At 37.0% G+C, this 25,443-nt stretch overlaps 1 protein-coding gene across 2 annotated transcripts in view; it reads right to left on the bottom strand.

Moving 5' to 3' along the window:
* Positions 1 to 25,443, bottom strand: part of LOC147711410 (cGMP-dependent protein kinase 2-like) — a 2,360,133-nt gene that overhangs the window by 61,634 nt on the left and 2,273,056 nt on the right. For both annotated transcript variants that reach the window (XM_086922130.1, XM_086922129.1), the window contains one exon: positions 18,139 to 18,205. In XM_086922130.1, coding sequence (XP_086778256.1) covers positions 18,139 to 18,205 — 67 coding nt within the window. The remainder of the gene's footprint in view (positions 1 to 18,138; positions 18,206 to 25,443) is intronic.

Below are 25,443 nucleotides of genomic sequence, written 5' to 3'. Positions count from 1 at the left end.
CTCTATTCTAGTATTGGCTTATGTTTTTTGACTGTCCTCGGATCATTGAGGGGGTGTCATATAGATGCTGCTTTTCTATATACTGTGTTAAGTTAGCATGAGTTTATTAAGTGTTTAAACAACATATTTTCTTTTGGCTTCAGTTTGCACACAACACCTAATTGTTATTGTAGCTTTCAACCTAGACAAAATATGTGATTTATTTGAGAATAATATGTTATTGCACTGATATCAGTCGTGCTTGGTACACTGTCTGAACAGTGAGTGCTGAACCCTCTAAGAATAACCTAACACAAGGTTGCTGGGAGCTCTGATCCTCACACCACTAGACATAACACAAATACAGTTGCTGCCAACATTGGGCTCTAAGCGGGTTTAAGATAGAGTTACTGAGAATGCAAAAACACACTTGATGGTGCTTCGCATGCAGAGAGCTGGTAGCTGATGATGTGATCCTCTCTTCCTGACATTTAGAGGTATGGGCCCGCCCTGCTAAAACCCAAATGAGACCTTCTTAGATATAATATAGTATGCTAAATAGGGAGAGCGAAATATAGGTGATACAAATTTCTATTGATTTTTGCATTATAATATGCTATCACCGTTTGCTTATTATGGATTAGTGACTATGCTGATAACTCTGATTTTTATAATATGTATTCTGGTATTATATAAGACACTGCGTTTGAGAACCTTGCATTGAATAATAAATATTTCAAAATTGCACGTGTCTTCTTTTACTCCCCGTTCTGGTTTGAAATGATTATAGAGCGAAAGAGTGTTCATGTGTTCCACGATACCTGAGGTAATCTAAGTTCATGTTCTGGTTTGTCTAAGTCATTGGTAGTCTGTTATGACCAATGAGACACTGTAGCTAGCTCGGTAAGGGAATTTTGGATACTGAGGTGAGTTTTGGGTCACCCTAATTCACTGAGGTTCCTGATCTCTATGCACAGTTCTGTAAGAGAACGGAATCCCTGCTACAATATCAATAATGGAAAATATGCTGTCATTGGGTATGAAAGATGTCTAGTGAAGCAGAGAAAAGGCCATTTGATTAATCATTGAAAATTGAGTTGAGAATCTCCAGACAAAAGAGAATTTTACTATTTAGCTCTTTTGCAACTCTTTAAGCCATGGCGTACAGAAGAGGAACTACTTGGAGATTTTCTCTGTTATGAAGACTCTTTTAATGCAACCAAGGATACCATAGAATGTCCTGTTTTTCCAAATTATCTGCAAATGTTGAACAAAGAAATAGAGCAAGAAGCCACAATTGCTGAAGAGATTGCTAGAGACAGTTCTCAAGACAGTCAGAGTTCTACTTCATTGAGTCAGGATCCACTAGGAGGACCAATTATCCAAAATGAAGCTGCAACTGCCATGGATGAGGTGGAAAGAGCTATGGAACAAGCTCAAGAGGATGTAGTTACCTTAAAAGATGTGGTAAAGCAACTAAATGTTGAGCAGAAAAAGATATATAAGGAAGTCACAGAACAGATTGAACATGGATTCAGACATGAGAAAAAAGAGTGCTCATGTACATCATTTAAGCCTGTCCGACTGTATGTAAGCGGAGAAGCGGGAACAGGAAAAAGTTTTCTGATTGAAGCCATTGCAATTTATTTGCAGAAAAGGACTGAATCACCGCTGTCTTGTGTTGTAATCGCTCCAACTGGACTGGCAGCACATAACATTAAAGGGATTACTCTACATCGTTTACTGATGCTGCCAGTTGAGCATGATAATAAATTGCATTACAACAAGCTATCTGGAGATGCGTGTTCTGAAGTTTCCAGAGACCTGAAGAAAATGAAACTTCTTATCATTGATGAAGTAAGCATGGTCTCAAATCTAATGCTTGCTTTTGTGCATTTGAGAATGCAAGAAATGCTTAGAACAGAGTATGATGTGTTATTTGGAGGAAAACACATTATTGTTTTTGGAGATCTACTGCAGTTGACTCCAGTAAAAAGACAACCAGTGTTTAAAATGCTCACGCATGAAGATACCTGGAAGTCTCTTGGAAGCATTGGAAACGGTAATATATGGTTACATTTTAAATATGCAGAACTGCTTCCAAACATGCGACAGGCAAAGGATGAAGATTATAAAAATATTCCCCAAGATGTAAGAATCGGAAAAGTAAGTAAGCTTGGGAAAGAAGCTTTACATCCTCGATTAATTTCAAATTTGTATCCAAATGAAAACATTCTTCCAGAGAATATTTTTAAGAAAATTACTGAGAAGAAATCTGGGATATGTTTGAAGCCAACTCCGCAAGAATGTTCCATCTTGAACAACAAAATGTTAAAGTTAGAAAATGAAGAGATTGTGAAACTGGAAGCAATAGATAAAATAGAGGATATGGGTGCAACAATTGTTTTGTCAGAAAATTTGAAAACAAAATTGGATTCATTAGAGAAAAGTATATCTAAAACAGCTGGTTTTGAAAAGACTCTGAATGTGTGTTTAAATTGTCGTATCATTTTGAGAAGGAATATAAATGTTGAAAGAGGTCTGGTAAATGGAGCAATGGGTCATGTTGTTGATTTTGTGAAGTATAGAAATAGAGATGGAATTGAATTTTTAAAAATAAAATCTGATGGCATTGAGCAAGTACAACAAATTAGTCATTGTTCTGCTAGATTTCTTCTTGTAAAAGACTTATATGTTCGCCGAAAACAGTTTTCTGTTTGTTTGGCATATGCGGTGACAATTCATAAATCTCAAGGTTTAAGTGTAGATAGTGCTTTGGTGAACATTGGAAGTTCTGTGTTTGAAGAGGGTATGGCATATGTGGCATTATCATGAGTCAGAACTTTATCAGGATTGTACTTGATTGAGTGTGATGAGACAAAGATTTGTGCAGATCTAGATTGTGTTAAAGGATACAATAGGTTAAGAAGAGAGTATGCTCCACATTTGCCTCAATATCCTCTGTTTGAAAAATGTGTGGTAGTCCGAAAAAGAAGAAATGAGAATAATTGCAGTGAGGTAGTAGCAAAAAGACAAAAAGTAGATGAAACTGTAATTGTAAGCAGAAAGAAAAAGGATTCTGTTCAAGATGTTGTTGGATTTCAATTTGAAATCAGTTCTGGTGTCAACTGCTATGCTAATGTAGTGGTTAATGTTGTTTTTTTTCTTAAAACTTTACAAGAACAGATTGTTGAAAATCGGGATCAAAGATTCTGTGGTTTATTGAATTCTGTGTTTCAGAAATGTAGCAGTGATAGAGCAAAAATAGAAAGTGTTTCCGAAATTCAAAATCTTTTAGATATATGTACAGGTAAAAAAAAAATGTTCACAAAATATTCAGCAGGATTGTCAGGAATTTTTAATGTATATGTTTGGTGTATTGGAAGATGAAGGTGTAGATGTAGAAAATCTTTTTAGACTTTCTTATCAATGGCAGCATGACTGCGACAATTGTAGTTTATCAAGTAGTACTAGAATAGACACTGAAAGATTTATATATTTGACTTTACCAGACTGCAAATCAGTGTCTTTTAATAATCTACTTAAAGCAGCTGATCAACCAATGTAAGTGTCCAATGCTGTCCACATTATTTATACAAACTTATGGACAGTATGTCATTTTAATGTTTCAAGGATGTAGATCTGATGGAACTAAATTGACAACTTCTATAAAAAAAATTGTGGCTTCTCAGTTATCAATTTCAGGAAGAACCTTTGTAACTGTAGCTATTATTTATCATGACGGTCCTTCAACAACACCAGGGCATTATACAGCTTATTTAAAATGTCGAAAAGGTTGGTCTTTCTGTAATGATACTCATTTGACTTTCAAACAACGTTTGCCTTTTGACTTAAAAAATTCTTACCTAGTGTTTTTAGAACCGAAATTTAACTAAAGGTAATTAGCCTATAAAGACAGGATCAGTTAATAAAAGTTAGTCTGCTATTTAAATTATATTGTAAGTAAAAGTGATGAACATAATATAAAAAATCCAGTTCTCATATAGGTACTGTAAGTGGATCTCATAGTAAGTGATATCAGTATTATAGGAAATGTTGAACATAATTGATCCAGAGATGGGAATATGAATAGTTATACATTGTGAAAATGTGGTATGAGCTTTTCTTTCAAAACATCGGATAAACGGTAATTTCTGAGTTTGAAAATAGACTGATAAATCTGACACTATTTGGCCGTAAGGAATAGTGTTGGAATTAGGAAAGAGTCATAACTTAACACAACGAGAAAAAGAAAAAATTGAGACATATTTCAGATGTTCTTAGAGTTTTTTTTTTATAGAAAGTCGATGAAATGGAATTTTAGAGAACAGCAGAGTTTTTCCAATGAAAAGGACCTTCACGATCTACTATTTGGCCTCAAGGAAAAGTAAGTGAATCAAAGATTAGTGTAAATATGTGATTTGTAAGTTTATTTGGGTTTTTTAAACACAATCTTTTAGATTGTGTTTTTTTCCCCGCTGTCATATGATGATTAGTTTGAACTCACTGTTTTTAGTGAAATTCAATATATTCTGAGAACAGCAAAAATAAACTATGTAACATGTTGTAGAAGTTATTCTATAGTTTGTTTTGTGTAATTTATATTGTATTCCCATTGTCTCAAACTCACTTTCCTTTTTCCACCCTTTATCAGCTCTCTTAACTCACTCACACTGCCTTTCTCTCACTCTGTTTCATCCCCGTTCTTTTACTCCACTATTTTCAGAACCCCTCATTTCCATTTCAACTGTCTGCTTCCCCTCTGTCCCTTGCACCACTTTTCAGCTTTCAGTCTCTCTGCTTTATTTGCCTTTTCCGTCTTTTCCTCCTTTGCTCTTTTACTAATTTCTCTTTACTCACTCCTCTCTTTTTTCGTACTTTGCCCCTTTTTTTGTATTTTACTTACCTTCACTTAATTTCTCTCATCTTCTCTTCCTCTTTGTCACTGAATTTATCTGCCTTACTCTTAGTAATTTGCTTTTCTTCTATTTCTTTTTCACTCCTTTTGTCCTTCTACATTACTTTATTTCCCTTTCTGTATCCTTCACTCTTGCTTTATTTCTTTATACAGTTTTATGATTTTTAACCTCTTGACCTGTCTATATTATTTTAAAATATATATTCTACTAATTATAACTTATTTTTTGTTCTCTCTTTCACAGATACAAAGTGTAGAAAAAATATATAATTAAGTTTATATTAAATATATGGTAAGTGTGACTAAAAAAATATAGTTTGTCATGATCCTTTTCTTTAACCTCACTACTTTTCTCTCACCCTACGTTACCCCTGTTTAATTCACATAGTAAATCTTCACCAATGCATTTCAGCCATAGCATTGATCACGGTAGGGGGAGAGGTACTGACGTGGACAATACAATAAATACAGTGCGTCAGAGATTTAAAAAAGGACACATGTCAGTAATGAATACAACTGTTATCACAAAGTAGCTGCCAAGTCTGCACCTGCATAATCTAAACAGAGTTAAAAAAATATTCTGCTACCTCAGACACCATCATTGATGTATATAATAAACGAATCAACACAATGAATGCGATAAAATAGAAAACATATACATTGTTATATCATTGTATAATGTGTATAATGTGGCATGCTAATCATCGTATTGCAATGACAGGATTCCGGCAGATGAAACTCACAACATGTCCGCATGCTATAAAGCGAAAATACAGAACGGCAAAGACCAAAGAGACCATACATCCATATAGTGTCCTGTATGCTAATTTATGTATGTGTGATAGAGCTGCCAGAGAGGAAATCCTTTTAGGACAAGAATCCTCATTACCTGAGGGCGACATGCTTCGTCATTGGGTCTCGCCTCACACACGGACTGCAAAGTCCATTATGTGGGCTACAACTCCCCTGCGGGGAGGAGCTAAGGTGTTTTCAAAGCATATTTGGCAGTCTCACATACTTATCGCATCGCTTTTCTTTCAATTTGTTCACTTATCTGACCTTGTACATGCCCTTGTAGGGCCCCATGTCTCATAATTTAAGACTGTCTCCCTCGCTTAACAACTGAAGACTCTAACTTCCATGATTCCATGGGTATTCCCATTCCATCTGTGACTCCAGTTCCCACGATTTAATGGAATTCTTGTGCTGGAGATGCAAGTCACGTATTGTTTCTTTAAACAGGACACAGGTGGCAGTTGAATTTGACTCTCTCTGGGACGTCACTGCGAAAGCTGCACTAAATAAGGAGGTTTTATCAATCGTTTTGAAATATTTGCCTATGGTAACATTGCATTACCAATATGCACTGTCAGACACTGTACATCTACTGACATGTACTTTTTCCATAGTTCTATGTGTCATTTTTAAATTTCAGTTGGGCGCTTAAAGACATACCAAGTGGGTTGAAGGTGGACATCACTTTTCCCCTCATTAGGTTAGACATTTTATTTAGTAGAGCCATGGGTCTCTACATCAAGGTGTGATACTCAATGGATCAATGAAATGGTTTAAGACAATAAATGGACACCATATACTGATAAAGTTGAGTTGCCATTTGAGATCCCTTAACGTGCTGTGATGATATATGTCCATTGAATTAATCTCACACTTTATCTCACCAATCTTTTCAGAAAGATGGTGGACCCAGAATGTACACAGGTCAAGGCTACCCTGGCCGCTTTGATAACTTGGATGCCAACATATTTTAATTTTTTTATCACAACCTTGCACAGAGTGGCTATTTTTCTAGGTCCTGATGAATGCCCCATAACCCCATTGGGGGTCATATAAGGGTGGAAACATGTTGACCACCTATAGGGATATATTTGATTGAAACCTCTAGTTCTCTTTTACCTCTATAAACTTGATCCACCCCTCTGGAGATAGTTTTACTCACCACCATGTTTGTACTTTTGCACTCTGCCCCTCACTGACTCTATTACACTGCTCAACATTAAAAAATACCTCAGCTCCTCCCCGCAAGGAAGTGATAGCCCACACCATGGACCTTGCAGTACATCGTGCCGCATCCCGCAAGTAGAACTCTGTGCACTTGTTGCATTAGTGACACACTGACATATATGAGGGAACATCAAATTCCCAGAATCCACCATTAATACTACCTCATTATAGCATAAATCTGTGGTACATGAACACGTTCAATATGCTGGTTTATGCAAGGAGCTGCATTATGTTATCTGCTGGAATCCTGTCATTGCTACACCATGATTAGCATGACACATTATAGAATGATATAACAACATATATTTTTGATAATTTTATGGGTTTCTAGACTTCATTGGTCAATGTACTTGTGGATTATATAGTGAAAGAAATGTAATGTGCATGTTATGTATGATTGCCTATACTTCCTATCACCCTGACGTTAAATTCCCAAAACAATTTTTAACAAGTATATGATAAAGAATAGAAAAGAAATGATTTGTCTCCATTCAATAAGGAAACCTTTAATGTAATGTGCACTTTGGGAACATTTTGAGGGTAGTTCTTGGCTGCTTGTATGGTTATTTTTGATTGTTTTAAAGGATTGTTGACATATTTATTCGGTTTTACAGACTATGATTACCATAAACCTTTGGAATTTAGAACACATTCAGCAGCGCCAGATGGAGAATTCTGAACAAAATGTGGACACAGCATTTATTCTGCCATTCTAGCCCCGCTCAACACAATTACTCCACCCTCCCTCATCAAGACTTCCAATAGCCCTAAAATGCCTACTGTATCAGTTACATTCCAATCACTGCAAATGAGAGCATGTTAACAAAACACAATCTGACATCAGAGCATCATGAATGATTTGTCATTCTTGTAAAAGACTTATATGTTCGCCGAAAACAGTTTTCTGTTTGTTTGGCATATGCGGTGACAATTCATAAATCTCAAGGTTTAAGTGTAGATAGTGCTTTGGTGAACATTGGAAGTTCTGTGTTTGAAGAGGGTATGGCATATGTGGCATTATCATGAGTCAGAACTTTATCAGGATTGTACTTGATTGAGTGTGATGAGACAAAGATTTGTGCAGATCTAGATTGTGTTAAAGGATACAATAGGTTAAGAAGAGAGTATGCTCCACATTTTCCTCAATATCCTCTGTTTGAAAAACGTGTGGTAGTCCGAAAAAGAAGAAATGAGAATAATTGCAGTGAGGTAGTAGCAAAAAGACAAAAAGTAGATGAAACTGTAATTGTAAGCAGAAAGAAAAAGGATTCTGTTCAAGATGTTGTTGGATTTCAATTTGAAATCAGTTCTGGTGTCAACTGCTATGCTAATGTAGTGGTTAATGTTGTTTTTTTTCTTAAAACTTTACAAGAACAGATTGTTGAAAATCGGGATCCAAGATTCTGTGGTTTATTGAATTCTGTGTTTCAGAAATGTAGCAGTGATAGAGCAAAAATAGAAAGTGTTTCCGAAATTCAAAATCTTTTAGATATATGTACAGGTAAAAAAAAAATGTTCACAAAATATTCAGCAGGATTGTCAGGAATTTTTAATGTATATGTTTGGTGTATTGGAAGATGAAGGTGTAGATGTAGAAAATCTTTTTAGACTTTCTCATCAATGGCAGCATGACTGCGACAATTGTAGTTTATCAAGTAGTACTAGAATAGACACTGAAAGATTTATATATTTGACTTTACCAGACTGCAAATCAGTGTCTTTTAATAATCTACTTAAAGCAGCTGATCAACCAATGTAAGTGTCCAATGCTGTCCACATTATTTATACAAACTTATGGACAGTATGTCATTTTAATGTTTCAAGGATGTAGATCTGATGGAACTAAATTGACAACTTCTATAAAAAAAATTGTGGCTTCTCAGTTATCAATTTCAGGAAGAACCTTTGTAACTGTAGCTATTATTTATCATGACAGTCCTTCAACAACACCAGGGCATTATACAGCTTATTTAAAATGTCAAAAAGGTTGGTCTTTCTGTAATGATACTCATTTGACTTTCAAACAACGTTTGCCTTTTGACTTAAAAAATTCTTACCTAGTGTTTTTAGAACCGAAATTTAACTAAAGGTAATTAGCCTATAAAGACAGGATCAGTTAATAAAAGTTAGTCTGCTATTTAAATTATATTGTAAGTAAAAGTGATGAACATAATATAAAAAATCCAGTTCTCATATAGGTACTGTAAGTGGATCTCATAGTAAGTGATATCAGTATTATAGGAAATGTTGAACATAAGTGATCCAGAGATGGGAATATGAATAGTTATACATTGTGAAAATGTGGTATGAGCTTTTCTTTCAAAACATCGGATAAACGGTAATTTCTGAGTTTGAAAATAGACTGATAAATCCGACACTATTTGGCCGTAAGGAATAGTGTTGGAATTAGGAAAGAGTCATAACTTAACACAACGAGAAAAAGAAAAAATTGAGACATATTTCAGATGTTCTTAGAGTTTTTTTTATAGAAAGTCGATGAAATGGAATTTTAGAGAACAGCAGAGTTTTTCCAATGAAAAGGACCTTCACGATCTACTATTTGGCCTCAAGGAAAAGTAAGTGAATCAAAGATTAGTGTAAATATGTGATTTGTAAGTTTATTTGGGTTTTTTAAACACAATCTTTTAGATTGTGTTTTTTTTTCCCCGCTGTCATATGATGATTAGTTTGAACTCACTGTTTTTAGTGAAATTCAATATATTCTGAGAACAGCAAAAATAAACTATGTAACATGTTGTAGAAGTTATTCTATAGTTTGTTTTGTGTAATTTATATTGTATTCCCATTGTCTCACACTCACTTTCCTTTTTCCACCCTTTATCAGCTCTCTTAACTCACTCACACTGCCTTTCTCTCACTCTGTTTCATCCCCGTTCTTTTACTCCACTATTTTCAGAACCCCTCATTTCCATTTCAACTGTCTGCATCCCCTCTGTCCCTTGCACCACTTTTCAGCTTTCAGTCTCTCTGCTTTATTTGCCTTTTCCGTCTTTTCCTCCTTTGCTCTTTTACTAATTTCTCTTTACTCACTCCTCTCTTTTTTCGTACTTTGCCCCTTTTTTTGTATTTTACTTACCTTCACTTAATTTCTCTCATCTTCTCTTCCTCTTTGTCACTGAATTCATCTGCCTTACTCTTAGTAATTTGCTTTTCTTCTATTTCTTTTTCACTCCTTTTGTCCTTCTACATTACTTTATTTCCATTTCTGTATCCTTCACTCTTGCTTTATTTCTTTATACAGTTTTATGATTTTTAACCTCTTGACCTGTCTATATTATTTTAAAATATATATTCTACTAATTATAACTTATTTTTTGTTCTCTCTTTCACAGATACAAAGTGTAGAAAAAATATATAATTAAGTTTATATTAAATATATGGTAAGTGTGACTAAAAAAATATAGTTTGTCATGATCCTTTTCTTTAACCTCACTACTTTTCTCTCACCCTACGTTACCCCTGTTTAATTCACAGAGTAAATCTTCACCAATGCATTTCAGCCATAGCATTGATCACGGTAGGGGGAGAGGTACTGACGTGGACAATACAATAAATACAGTGCGTCAGAGATTTAAAAAAGGACACATGTCAGTAATGAATACAACTGTTATCACAAAGTAGCTGCCAAGTCTGCACCTGCATAATCTAAACAGAGTTAAAAAAAATATTCTGCTACCTCAGACACCATCATTGATGTATATAATAAACGAATCAACACAATGAATGCGATAAAATAGAAAACATATACATTGTTATATCATTGTATAATGTGTATAATGTGGCATGCTAATCATCGTATTGCAATGACAGGATTCCGGCAGATGAAACTCACAACATGTCCGCATGCTATAAAGCGAAAATACAGAACGGCAAAGACCAAAGAGACCATACATCCATATAGTGTCCTGTATGCTAATTTATGTATGTGTGATAGAGCTGCCAGAGAGGAAATCCTTTTAGGACAAGAATCCTCATTACCTGAGGGCGACATGCTTCGTCATTGGGTCTCGCCTCACACACGGACTGCAAAGTCCATTATGTGGGCTACAACTCCCCTGCGGGGAGGAGCTAAGGTGTTTTCAAAGCATATTTGGCAGTCTCACATACTTATCGCATCGCTTTTCTTTCAATTTGTTCACTTATCTGACCTTGTACATGCCCTTGTAGGGCCCCATGTCTCATAATTTAAGACTGTCTCCCTCGCTTAACAACTGAAGACTCTAACTTCCATGATTCCATGGGTATTTCCATTCCATATGTGACTCCAGTTCCCACGATTTAATGGAATTCTTGTGCTGGAGATGCAAGTCACGTATTCTTTCTTTAAACAGGACACAGGTGGCAGTTGAATTTGACTCTCTCTGGGACGTCACTGCGAAAGCTGCACTAAATAAGGAGGTTTTATCAATCGTTTTGAAATATTTGCCTATGGTAACATTGCATTACCAATATGCACTGTCAGACACTGTACATCTACTGACATGTACTTTTTCCATAGTTCTATGTGTCATTTTTAAATTTCAGTTGGGCGCTTAAAGACATACCAAGTGGGTTGAAGGTGGACATCACTTTTCCCCTCATTAGGTTAGACATTTTATTTAGTAGAGCCATGGGTCTCTACATCAAGGTGTGATACTCAATGGATCAATGAAATGGTTTAAGACAATAAATGGACACCATATACTGATAAAGTTGAGTTGCCATTTGAGATCCCTTAACGTGCTGTGATGATATATGTCCATTGAATTAATCTCACACTTTATCTCACCAATCTTTTCAGAAAGATGGTGGACCCAGAATGTACACAGGTCAAGGCTACCCTGGCCGCTTTGATAACTTGGATGCCAACATATTTTAATTTTTTTATCACAACCTTGCACAGAGTGACTATTTTTCTAGGTCCTGATGAATGCCCCATAACCCCATTGGGGGTCATATAAGGGCGGAAACATGTTGACCACCTATAGGGATATATTTGATTGAAACCTCTAGTTCTCTTTTACCTCTATAAACTTGATCCACCCCTCTGGAGATAGTTTTACTCACCACCATGTTTGTACTTTTGCACTCTGCCCCTCACTGACTCTATTACACTGCTCAACATTAAAAAATACCTCAGCTCCTCCCCGCAAGGAAGTGATAGCCCACACCATGGACCTTGCAGTACATCGTGCCGCATCCCGCAAGTAGAACTCTGTGCACTTGTTGCATTAGTGACACACTGACATATATGAGGGAACATCAAATTCCCAGAATCCACCATTAATACTACCTCATTATAGCATAAATCTGTGGTACATGAACACGTTCAATATGCTGGTTTATGCAAGGAGCTGCATTATGTTATCTGCTGGAATCCTGTCATTGCTACACCATGATTAGCATGACACATTATAGAATGATATAACAACATATATTTTTGATAATTTTATGGGTTTCTAGACTTCATTGGTCAATGTACTTGTGGATTATATAGTGAAAGAAATGTAATGTGCATGTTATGTATGATTGCCTATACTTCCTATCACCCTGACGTTAAATTCCCAAAACAATTTTTAACAAGTATATGATAAAGAATAGAAAAGAAATGATTTGTGTCCATTCAATAAGGAAACCTTTAATGTAATGTGCACTTTGGGAACATTTTGAGGGTAGTTCTTGGCTGATTGTATGGTTATTTTTGATTGTTTTAAAGGATTGTTGACATATTTATTCGGTTTTACAGACTATGATTACCATAAACCTTTGGAATTTAGAACACATTCAGCAGCGCCAGATGCAGAATTCTGAACAAAATGTGGACACAGCATTTATTCTGCAATTCTAGCCCCGCTCAACACAATTACTCCACCCTCCCTCATCAAGACTTCCAATAGCCCTAAAATGCCTACTGTATCAGTTACATTCCAATCACTGCAAATGAGAGCATGTTAACAAAACACAATCTGACATCAGAGCATCATGAATGATTTGTCATTCTTGTAAAAGACTTATATGTTCGCCGAAAACAGTTTTCTGTTTGTTTGGCATATGCGGTGACAATTCATAAATCTCAAGGTTTAAGTGTAGATAGTGCTTTGGTGAACATTGGAAGTTCTGTGTTTGAAGAGGGTATGGCATATGTGGCATTATCATGAGTCAGAACTTTATCAGGATTGTACTTGATTGAGTGTGATGAGACAAAGATTTGTGCAGATCTAGATTGTGTTAAAGGATACAATAGGTTAAGAAGAGAGTATGCTCCACATTTGCCTCAATATCCTCTGTTTGAAAAACGTGTGGTAGTCCGAAAAAGAAGAAATGAGAATAATTGCAGTGAGGTAGTAGCAAAAAGACAAAAAGTAGATGAAACTGTAATTGTAAGCAGAAAGAAAAAGGATTCTGTTCAAGATGTTGTTGGATTTCAATTTGAAATCAGTTCTGGTGTCAACTGCTATGCTAATGTAGTGGTTAATGTTGTTTTTTTTCTTAAAACTTTACAAGAACAGATTGTTGAAAATTGGGATCCAAGATTCTGTGGTTTATTGAATTCTGTGTTTCAGAAATGTAGCAGTGATAGAGCAAAAATAGAAAGTGTTTCCGAAATTCAAAATCTTTTAGATATATGTACAGGTAAAAAAAAAATGTTCACAAAATATTCAGCAGGATTGTCAGGAATTTTTAATGTATATGTTTGGTGTATTGGAAGATGAAGGTGTAGATGTAGAAAATCTTTTTAGACTTTCTCATCAATGGCAGCATGACTGCGACAATTGTAGTTTATCAAGTAGCACTAGAATAGACACTGAAAGATTTATATATTTGACTTTACCAGACTGCAAATCAGTGTCTTTTAATAATCTACTTAAAGCAGCTGATCAACCAATGTAAGTGTCCAATGCTGTCCACATTATTTATACAAACTTATGGACAGTATGTCATTTTAATGTTTCAAGGATGTAGATCTGATGGAACTAAATTGACAACTTCTATAAAAAAAATTGTGGCTTCTCAGTTATCAATTTCAGGAAGAACCTTTGTAACTGTAGCTATTATTTATCATGACAGTCCTTCAACAACACCAGGGCATTATACAGCTTATTTAAAATGTCAAAAAGGTTGGTCTTTCTGTAATGATACTCATTTGACTTTCAAACAACGTTTGCCTTTTGACTTAAAAAATTCTTACCTAGTGTTTTTAGAACCGAAATTTAACTAAAGGTAATTAGCCTATAAAGACAGGATCAGTTAATAAAAGTTAGTCTGCTATTTAAATTATATTGTAAGTAAAAGTGATGAACATAATATAAAAAATCCAGTTCTCATATAGGTACTGTAAGTGGATCTCATAGTAAGTGATATCAGTATTATAGGAAATGTTGAACATAAGTGATCCAGAGATGGGAATATGAATAGTTATACATTGTGAAAATGTGGTATGAGCTTTTCTTTCAAAACATCGGATAAACGGTAATTTCTGAGTTTGAAAATAGACTGATAAATCTGACACTATTTGGCCGTAAGGAATAGTGTTGGAATTAGGAAAGAGTCATAACTTAACACAACGAGAAAAAGAAAAAATTGAGACATATTTCAGATGTTCTTAGAGTTTTTTTTATAGAAAGTCGATGAAATGGAATTTTAGAGAACAGCAGAGTTTTTCCAATGAAAAGGACCTTCACGATCTACTATTTGGCCTCAAGGAAAAGTAAGTGAATCAAAGATTAGTGTAAATATGTGATTTGTAAGTTTATTTGGGTTTTTTAAACACAATCTTTTAGATTGTGTTTTTTTTTCCCCGCTGTCATATGATGATTAGTTTGAACTCACTGTTTTTAGTGAAATTCAATATATTCTGAGAACAGCAAAAATAAACTATGTAACATGTTGTAGAAGTTATTCTATAGTTTGTTTTGTGTAATTTATATTGTATTCCCATTGTCTCACACTCACTTTCCTTTTTCCACCCTTTATCAGCTCTCTTAACTCACTCACACTGCCTTTCTCTCACTCTGTTTCATCCCCGTTCTTTTACTCCACTATTTTCAGAACCCCTCATTTCCATTTCAACTGTCTGCATCCCCTCTGTCCCTTGCACCACTTTTCAGCTTTCAGTCTCTCTGCTTTATTTGCCTTTTCCGTCTTTTCCTCCTTTGCTCTTTTACTAATTTCTCTTTACTCACTCCTCTCTTTTTTCGTACTTTGCCCCTTTTTTTTGTATTTTACTTACCTTCACTTAATTTCTCTCATCTTCTCTTCCTCTTTGTCACTGAATTCATCTGCCTTACTCTTAGTAATTTGCTTTTCTTCTATTTCTTTTTCACTCCTTTTGTCCTTCTACATTACTTTATTTCCATTTCTGTATCCTTCACTCTTGCTTTATTTCTTTATACAGTTTTATGATTTTTAACCTCTTGACCTGTCTATATTATTTTAAAATATATATTCTACTAATTATAACTTATTTTTTGTTCTCTCTTTCACAGATACAAAGTGTAGAAAAAATATATAATTAAGTTTATATTAAATATATGGTAAGTGTGACTAAAAAAATATAGTTTGTCATGATCCTTTTCTTTAACCTCACTACTTTTCTCTCACCCTACGTTACCCCTGTTTAGTTCACAGAGTAAATCTTCACCAATGCATTTCAGCCATAGCATTGATCACGGTAGGGGGAGAGGTACTGACGTGGACAATACAATAAATACAGTGCGTCAGAGATTTAAAAAAGGACACATGTCAGTAATGAATACAACTGTTATCACAAAGTAGCTGCCAAGTCTGCACCTGCATAATCTAAACAGAGTTAAAAAAAATATTCTGCTACCTCAGACACCATCATTGATGTATATAATAAACGAATCAACACAATGAATGCGATAAAATAGAAAACATATACATTGTTATATCATTGTATAATGTGTATAATGTGGCATGCTAATCATCGTATTGCAATGACAGGATTCCGGCAGATGAAACTCACAACATGTCCGCATGCTATAAAGCGAAAATACAGAACGGCAAAGACCAAAGAGACCATACATCCATATAGTGTCCTGTATGCTAATTTATGTATGTGTGATAGAGCTGCCAGAGAGGAAATCCTTTTAGGACAAGAATCCTCATTACCTGAGGGCGACATGCTTCGTCATTGGGTCTCGCCTCACACACGGACTGCAAAGTCCATTATGTGGGCTACAACTCCCCTGCGGGGAGGAGCTAAGGTGTTTTCAAAGCATATTTGGCAGTCTCACATACTTATCGCATCGCTTTTCTTTCAATTTGTTCACTTATCTGACCTTGTACATGCCCTTGTAGGGCCCCATGTCTCATAATTTAAGACTGTCTCCCTCGCTTAACAACTGAAGACTCTAACTTCCATGATTCCATGGGTATTTCCATTCCATATGTGACTCCAGTTCCCACGATTTAATGGAATTCTTGTGCTGGAGATGCAAGTCACGTATTCTTTCTTTAAACAGGACACAGGTGGCAGTTGAATTTGACTCTCTCTGGGACGTCACTGCGAAAGCTGCACTAAATAAGGAGGTTTTATCAATGGTTTTGAAATATTTGCCTATGGTAACATTACATTACCAATATGCACTGTCAGACACTGTACATCTACTGACATGTACTTTTTCCATAGTTCTATGTGTCATTTTTAAATTTCAGTTGGGCGCTTAAAGACATACCAAGTGGGTTGAAGGTGGAAATCACTTTTCCCCTCATTAGGTTAGACATTTTATTTAGTAGAGCCATGGGTCTCTACATTAAGGTGTGATACTCAATGGATCAATGACATGGTTTAAGACAATAAATGGACACCATATACTGACAAAGTTGAGTTGCCATTTGAGATCCCTTAACGTGCTGTGATGATATATGTCCATTGTATTAATCTCACACTTTATCTCACCAATCTTTTCAGAAAGATGGTGGACCCAGAATGTACACAGGTCAAGGCTACCCTGGCCGCTTTGATAACTTGGATGCCAACATATTTTAATTTTTTTATCACAACCTTGCACAGAGTGACTATTTTTCTAGGTCCTGATGAATGCCCCATAACCCCATTGGGGGTCATATAAGGGCGGAAACATGTTGACCACCTATAGGGATATATTTGATTGAAACCTCTAGTTCTCTTTTACCTCTATAAACTTGATCCACCCCCCTGGAGATAGTTTTACTCACCACCATGTTTGTACTTTTGCACTCTGTCCCTCACTGTCTCTATTACACTGCTCAACATTAAAAAATACCTCAGCTCCTCCCCGCAAGGAAGTGATAGCCCACACCATGGACCTTGCAGTACATCGTGCCACATCCCGCAAGTAGAACTCTGTGCACTTGTTGCATTAGTGACACACTGACATATATGAGGGAACATCAAATTCCCAGAATCCACCATTAATACTACCTCATTATAGCATAAATCTGTGGTACATGAACACGTTCAATATGCTGGTTTATGCAAGGAGCTGCATTATGTTATCTGCTGGAATCCTGTCATTGCTACACCATGATTAGCATGACACATTATAGAATGATATAACAACATATATTTTTGATAATTTTAATGGGTTTCTAGACTTCATTGGTCAATGTACTTGTGGATTATATAGTGAAAGAAATGTAATGTGCATGTTATGTATGATTGCCTATACTTCCTATCACCCTGACGTTAAATTCCCAAAACTATTTTTAACAAGTATATGATAAAGAATAGAAAAGAAATGATTTGTCTCCATTCAATAAGGAAACCTTTAATGTAATGTGCACTTTGGGAACATTTTGAGGGTAGTTCTTGGCTGATTGTATGGTTATTTTTGATTGTTTTAAAGGATTGTTGACATATTTATTCGGTTTTACAGACTATGATTACCATAAACTTTTGGAATTTAGAACACATTCAGCAGCGCCAGATGCAGAATTCTGAACAAAATGTGGACACAGCATTTATTCTGCCATTCTAGCCCCGCTCAACACAATTACTCCACCCTCCCTCATCAAGACTTCAAATAGCCCTAAAATGCCTACTGTATCAGTTACATTCCAATCACTGCAAATGAGAGCATGTTAACAAAACACAATCTGACATCAGAGCTTCATGAATGATTTGTCATTTTCTGATTCAGTATACCAATGTATATCCCAATGGAGCAGAAATCAAAGTTGCCTACAAATCATGAAATTAGATGCCTGTGCTGTACCTCTCTCTTAAGTGGCGACATCAACTTCCGTGTTCTTAAACCTTCCCAGTTAAAGCCCTGGAACCACCTGAAAAAAGTAGAACATAATTTATTGAAGAAGTACTATTTTTTTGTATTGCAAACATTCTTACATTTAACTTATATAACTTATATAATTGAGATATACAATAGTATGAGATAGCACAAAAGAACTTTGGTGCTATACTTTCAACTATTTAGTACTGATGTCAAACATTGTGTCAGGAAAGTTTTGAAGTGGAATTTGTGTTGTTTACCAAATGAATGGTCACTTATTAACCACAAGTTATTGTACTGTACAAGTATGAGCTAAGATTCCCTTGAAAAATATGTTAATAAATATTAAGGGTAAGTAAAATCATATTATTGTATCGAAAAATATAGCAATTATACTCATAAAATATTATTGAACAAGTTATTTGAATAATTAAAATAGCATGTTGATGAAAAGGTTGCTGTGCAAATGATTACAAAGAAGCTATAAATCCCTGTAGGGAGTTATCCAGAAAAATTAGACTTTCACGTTTTTGAAAATAAAGAAAGAGTCCTAATACATTTTGACAGCTTCCTGATAAATTGATTGTCCTTTGAGTAAAAACAGTACTTGGTAGCTTGTCCTCATGTTGGCTGCAGTAGATGCTGCCCTCGGATATTTCCTCCTTGGGTCTAAGGGTATAAGCAGACCATATGTTCAATGGCTCATTTTTTTGCCGCTAGGCACTGCATTTTCCAAGTGAATGCAAATTAAGATATCAGGATGTACATAAGATGAAATCTTAGATATTTAATTTTGCAGCCAATTTCTAATGTAAAATATATATATATTTGTGTTTTACCGCTATGTAAGGGTTAAATATATATTTTGCATGCTTTGAAGACTGTAAGATGGCCAAGTCGATCAGTCTACGGTTCCAAGATGGTCATTTTTGTAAGTGCAGCTAGTGGTGAGGGATGGTTCTTCCTAACAGCCTTTTCTATAGTTGCAGAGCTCTACTCTGTCATAGATACTGATGGTCTTCTAAGTTCCTTAAACATTAGCTGCTTTAAAAGGTTTTCCTTGCTGAAGAGCTGTCGCAGGCATAGTTTAACATTACCTTGTGTGTCAAGTGGTTAGTGAAGTAGGAGATAAATCAAGTCATTTTTTGGTGTGAGTAGTCGATAAACACAAGTTCAATGAAGATCTGATCGGTCTTATGTATATTTTGTCTAATGCCAGGTCTTCCGTTTGATAACTATTGATGCATATAGGAGAGATGGAATCAAATTTGAGTTAATTACAATGAGCAATTGCCCAATGGCCTGTCCTCTGTAGATGTTGGAAAACTCCTTTCTTGATTTTGCAGTAATGTGTGCTTTCTATTTCTTTGTTGAGATGTGCTCAGCCCATGATAACTTGATCCACTGTTACACCTAGGAAGTCATAGTTGTTAAACTTGTTCAATAAGGTTGCCCTCAATTTTCCTCCTCAAATATTTACAGGATTTGCCAAAGGTCATCACTGTCAGTTTTTCTAAGTTTATTTTCATGTTGTTCTCTTGAATATATTTATGTGCATGATAGTTTTAGGGATAAAATAACTATGTTGTTGGTGTAGGTGAAGTGGATGAAAGATGCAGTTTCTAGCTTTGGGTGGAGGACTTCAACATGATTTATTTAAAGTGCTATGCCAGAAATATCGAGAGAGGAGTAGGGAGGGTAAGTTGCAGTTCTGTTTTAGGCCATTTGAAGTCGCCATCTTTGGTGAGAGAGCTTTCGAGGTTAATTTTGAGCCCTGTTTATTCGTGTAAGGGTACTGAGAAATGTAATAAGGTGCTGTTGATTCCCCATTTTGATTATTTGTCCTAGAGTTTTTTTCAAATGCTGAGCTGCAGTCAATGTAACATACATATAGGGTAAGTTTTTGTATTGTTTGTCAACTAGTTAGAGAGCAGCAATGATGTCAACCATTGAGCTGCCTGATCTAAAACTGTACAAGCATTTCATTTGCCCAGTAAATAATTACTGAAGAATGTTCCTTCGAAATCAAGGAGAGCTATAATTCAATAGTTTTTGGGATAATTTTTTTCCCTTTTTAGGTATTGGATGGATTATGGCCCATTTCCAAAATGCTAGAGTCTGATCCATATATGCAACATGGGGCTGCCTACGGAATTACCAGAAAATACAGAGCAAATGGTGGGACTATTGTGGGCTCAATGCAGGGCTTAACCTTCAAAAATGCCTTGTGACTGCGAGTGGTACGACTTGGTAGGCTGCAGGGGAGGCTCCTCCACTAGGGCGACAGAGCGTCGCTCTAGTGTTTTCTGTCAGTGGGAGAAGCAGAAACATAAAATGGTAATAACTACCATTTTATGTTTCTGCTTTTCGCACTGCAAGAAAGAAGAAGGGTTTGGTTGCATTTGGGCGGGGCTGCTCTGTGAGCAGGGCCAGGCAAGGGAAGAGTGGTGTGTGCACTTGTGAGGCTGCAATGACTGGGCCAACCAAACCAGTCATGCACACTCTGCCCATTCTCCAAGCATGCTGCAATGCAGCCTACACAGTGAAAATGGCCTTCCTTTAAGCCTCTGGCTAGGCGGTGTCCCCACTAATCACAGCGCTGCCATTGCAGCATTGTGATGGGCTTAAGGGAGGGGAGTGAGGCTGCCCGCTCCCTGTTCCTGCCGGAGGCAGGAGAGCAGGATCAGGAGCTGCAAAAACACGGGACCTGGTCAGCAGACAGGATACTTATTTAAATGTAATTTTTAATTTACCCCCACCGCGATTAATGCCGGTCATGACTGGAGGGCTGTGGTACTGTTTGTGCTTCAGTTTATCAATGCACTTATTAAAACAACAACAATGTGTGTATCAAAAACAAAATTAGAAAGAGGTTTGACTTATTTGGAGGTGGGTTATGGTTTATGTCAGTAGTTTTTGTTCCTTTGCAGAATGTTATATATATTTTAATTTAGTTACAACATTAACCATTTTCCACAGCAGAAACTGATTTGGCTGTATGGTAATTCATGGTGTTATTTCTCTGCCTTTCTCACTTTTTCAGTTTAAATCTTGCCTGAACCACTTCTCGATAGCTGCTTTAAACCCCAAGGGTAGTACATTTTTCCATGAATTATGGTCCTTGCCTTACACCTACAGATACCAACGAGAAGATAAGGAAGTTTTTCTGACAGGCGAGGAGTGCAATTCCACAGTAGGACATTTCCTAGTGTGTAAACATGTTAAAAGGCACGGCGCGTGTAACATGTACGCTGCTAATCTGGCTTGTTTTTTTAAAGGTACACCTGTTCCAGCAACAATTCCCAAACTCACATGGCAGTTATCTTATTTTGAATAACCATAGTCAGACCGCCAGGACTTCGGCACGAGCATGAGGGATTACCCCAGGACTTTGACCTGATAACTACGTTCTGAAATCCCATCAATTAACTACAAGATACTGCTATGAAGACCTTTTGTACGGAATTTTTTTTATTTTAGAACTTCTGAAAACCGGGGAAGCATTGAGAAAGCCCTGGTCCTATTGACCGCAAAGGGCAAAACACGTGTCGGCTGTCGTACAAATGACAGTATAATGCAGTATTATATATATTACAGTATAATATATAAAATAATAATTTGGAATATCTAGGATGGGATCAAATAAAATACCTTTCTCAGGACAACCCAAGCCAAATGTCTATCTTCAACAACAAAACACTGAAGAACCGCAAAGGAAGCTTCCAAATACGACTCCAGTGGATGCATTATCTAAGGAAGAGTACATGCTCAATCTCTCACTGTATCCTATTTTGAATAACCACGACTACTGTGGCTTACGGGTAGGTATCCCGTACATAGGAACGGTTTCCCAGTGTGTTAGTTGTTGTAGCAATGTGCTTTATCTGCCCGCATGGAATCGTAGATGGTTCTCTTTGGCTTTCCATTTTAATGAACGAAGCAGACTCAAAGCGCTATTGTTTCAACAGAAGTGGCTCTCACATCAGCTTGAGAGGCCTTCGAATTGAAGGTGTCAAGAACATGTAGTGAGATTCAATCACACCTGAATACGAATTTCCCTTGACAGTTTGGGGAACTGATAATTCAAACATTTAACAAGTCTGACACAGGTGGCCTTGCTAATTTTAATGTATTCCATTCAGCCAACACTCCAGGCAAACCATCATGCACACTTTGGAGTGCGTTTTACACTTGTCCCCTACCTGCTGAACTGGTCCGCCCTGCCCACCCGCCCCGCCTGAACCAAAGCAGGAAGGAAAACAAAAATTATAATAATGTTAGTTATTATCATTTTCGTTTTCCTTTTTATACTGCTCGCATAGCAGTTTGGCAACGCTCCTCCGCTTTAGTGGAGGAGCCACCACTGATACTCCTTTTCATGAGAACTCTGCTATTTGTGAAACTTCCAGAGTATAGGAATAAATCTCACCTCAATAAAGCAACAAGGACCCAATAAAAAGCAGCACCAGTCGTGCCGTAGTAGAAATTATGCGCCCCAGCCCTTCAGCAGTCAGGGCCCCTTTAGACTTCATATCTTAGAGATATTCATAGATGTTGGGCTGAGTAGAGGAACCCCTGAAGGGTGATGGCACCCTTTGCGGGAGGGGCTGCAGGGGCCTCGGTTATAACTCTGACCACTGGGTAGGCAAGGAGATATATGATTTTCTGGGGAGAGTTGCCTCATTCAGCCAGAAGTGGGAATTAATTTGGTGGGACTGGTTACAGACTCCACTGTATTGATGTGGGAAAAGTGCAATGCATGTCACCTGTCCAAGTAACACGCAATGGAGTAAACCACCTTCCCGCTCTCATGCTTTCTATTATATTATACAACAAAAGCAATATTTTGCATAACATTTTTCATTTATAATGTCCTTTGGGACATGAATTAATTTAGTCACCCGTCACCAGGGTATGACAGGTACTGAAATTCCATAGTAACAATGCATACATCAATCAATCAATCAAAGAAACTTTATTCGGTTCTGTAAAAGAAAACCATAAAAGTCAAAAATACATCACAACACACATAAAAACTACAATTTAGGTTAATTAAAAAGTTAAGAAATACAAATAACTCCAAATTCCATTTTTCCCTGACCCATTCCGGCTAGCCACAGGTGGCTCTGAGCCTTACTGCAGCTTTAAAATAGCTGAGAACATGCCAGACCCTGCTCCCCGAAAGCATTATTAGAAAGGTAAAAGCAGTTTGCACTTTATTAAATTGGCTTGTTTTAATATAGGGAACAAGAATGTCTTTCTGGGCACCTTGTAGTTGCTGCAAAACATTAAAAAAGGAATCATGTCCTGTGTAGACGAATCATCGAAGCCACGGGGCAGCAAAATCTCTCCTTTCTTACTCTCTCTATTTTATGCAAGGAGAAGATAAAATAGGTCCAGTCAAAATCTAGTCAATAAAAAGCAGTCATGCATGCTGGGAATCCATAAAAGATAAGAATCCGTCGAGGGGACTGTTTTCAAAAAGGTATGTCTGCATACACTTGGCTTCCTTTGCTCACATTCTTCCTTTTCCATTATCTGCAATCTAAAAAAAGGACTCTTTTACCCAACGTGGGTATTTCCTACAGGCACTATCAGGGGTGCAAAAAACGTCTGGTCTACCTAATTTCCTTAATCCTTCCTGTATATAGTTTAGCCAAGGAATATGATGAGCACCATCTAGTCATAGGCAGTCCCTTAATATATCTCTTTGGTAGGAGTAGTCCCATCACTTGACTTGACCAGATTTTAAGCCAATAATATAAAGGGCGAAAAACAAATCTGTCAGATAGAGCACACCCAATTCGCTATGAACAATATAAGTAGCGGTACCCTGCGGTACACATAACAGGCGTCTCAAAAACCTGTTTTCCACTATTTGGAGCTCCCCAAGTGGAGCATAGCCCCAGAACTCAGTACCAAATGCTGCCTGGGAGATGCACCTAGATTTATAAATCTGCAAAAGGGCGTCTATAGGTTTATTGCCCAGACGGGCAGCAAAATAAAAATGGCTGCATCGGCACCGAAGAGGGCCCCCGTTTGCTTTTTTTTAAATAGCTTAAACCGATATATAAATTAAATAAAAAGGGTGCATATATATGCCCACTGCCGAGAAGGAAGTGGTTTAATCCACAGGTCCAAGCGGTGTCGCTGCACCTAAAAGAAGTACGCCCTTAGCCGCCTGCCACGTCTCTCAAGCCGGGGCCCTCTTCCTCTGCGGGCCGACGGGTGTGTTCCTAGCCGCCCAAGGCCTCAACCTCTCCTGCCTTCCGGTGGGTCTCAGAGCAATACGTCAGCCCGAGCAGACCAATATTCGGGTGCTGTGGGCTGTCCTGAGGCTTCGGCGTGTTTTGGAGCAAGCTGAGGATGCTATGGGCCCTGGACAGCAGTCTGTCAGGCAACGGAGCTGGGGCAACGAGGAGAGACGTCTCACTTAGTCGTCATATTGGCCACGCCGCCTCACACTGGACTTAGAAGGTAACTTTTTCAGCTGGACTAACTTGGTCCCTGTATCTAGCCCACACTCCATCTCTGTCTCGCAAAATGAGGCGCTTTGTGCTTTTAGGCATTTTACTTACCTGAAATCTTGAAAACTGCATATCTCTGGTTCTACTAATTTAATTTTTGTTGTTTAGGTGTCAACTAATTTATTGAATGTGTGGGATTTCCTATGTGTTGTGTTTCAGTTTATTACTGCTTGAAGTACTGCATAAATACTTTACACATTTCCTCTAAGTTAAATCTGACTGCCTTTGTGCCAAGCTACCAGAGGGTTAAGCACGGGTTAATTAAAGGTGTATAAAGGTGAATATGGCTTTCTGAAGGGTGTACAGATCGTTGTCTGGGACTTTCACTGGGAAGACCTGGAATATGTGCAGCAGATGTGGAAGTAAAGTTTGCTTAATCGCAGCTATTCTATCCATCCATGACATTTAAACATTATGCAATCTATGCAAATCAGTGGTAATGGCATGTAACAATCTGAGATAATTAGCTTACTAAAAGTGTCCCTAGCTTTGCTGTGATATATATATATAATCCCAAATATTGTATTTTGTTAGTGGCCTAGTGAAAGGAGGTCTTGTCTGTCAGTTCATACACACTTGCTGTAGGGAGGCCCGTGTTTAGCATTTTTTTTAAATTGGCTAGGTTTACCCTGAAGCCTGACACCCAGCTGCCTTATAGAACTAGTACATCCATGACACCTTTAATAGATAACTAGTAGTATATCATCTGCAAACAGATGGATTTTGTAATGTTCTCCCCAAAAAGACATCCCCATGCTGTCTG

Source organism: Lissotriton vulgaris, chromosome 5, assembly GCF_964263255.1.
Source record: "Lissotriton vulgaris chromosome 5, aLisVul1.2, whole genome shotgun sequence".
Taxonomy (NCBI): Eukaryota; Metazoa; Chordata; class Amphibia; order Caudata; family Salamandridae; genus Lissotriton; species Lissotriton vulgaris.
This window is presented reverse-complemented; position numbering and strand designations above follow the sequence as displayed.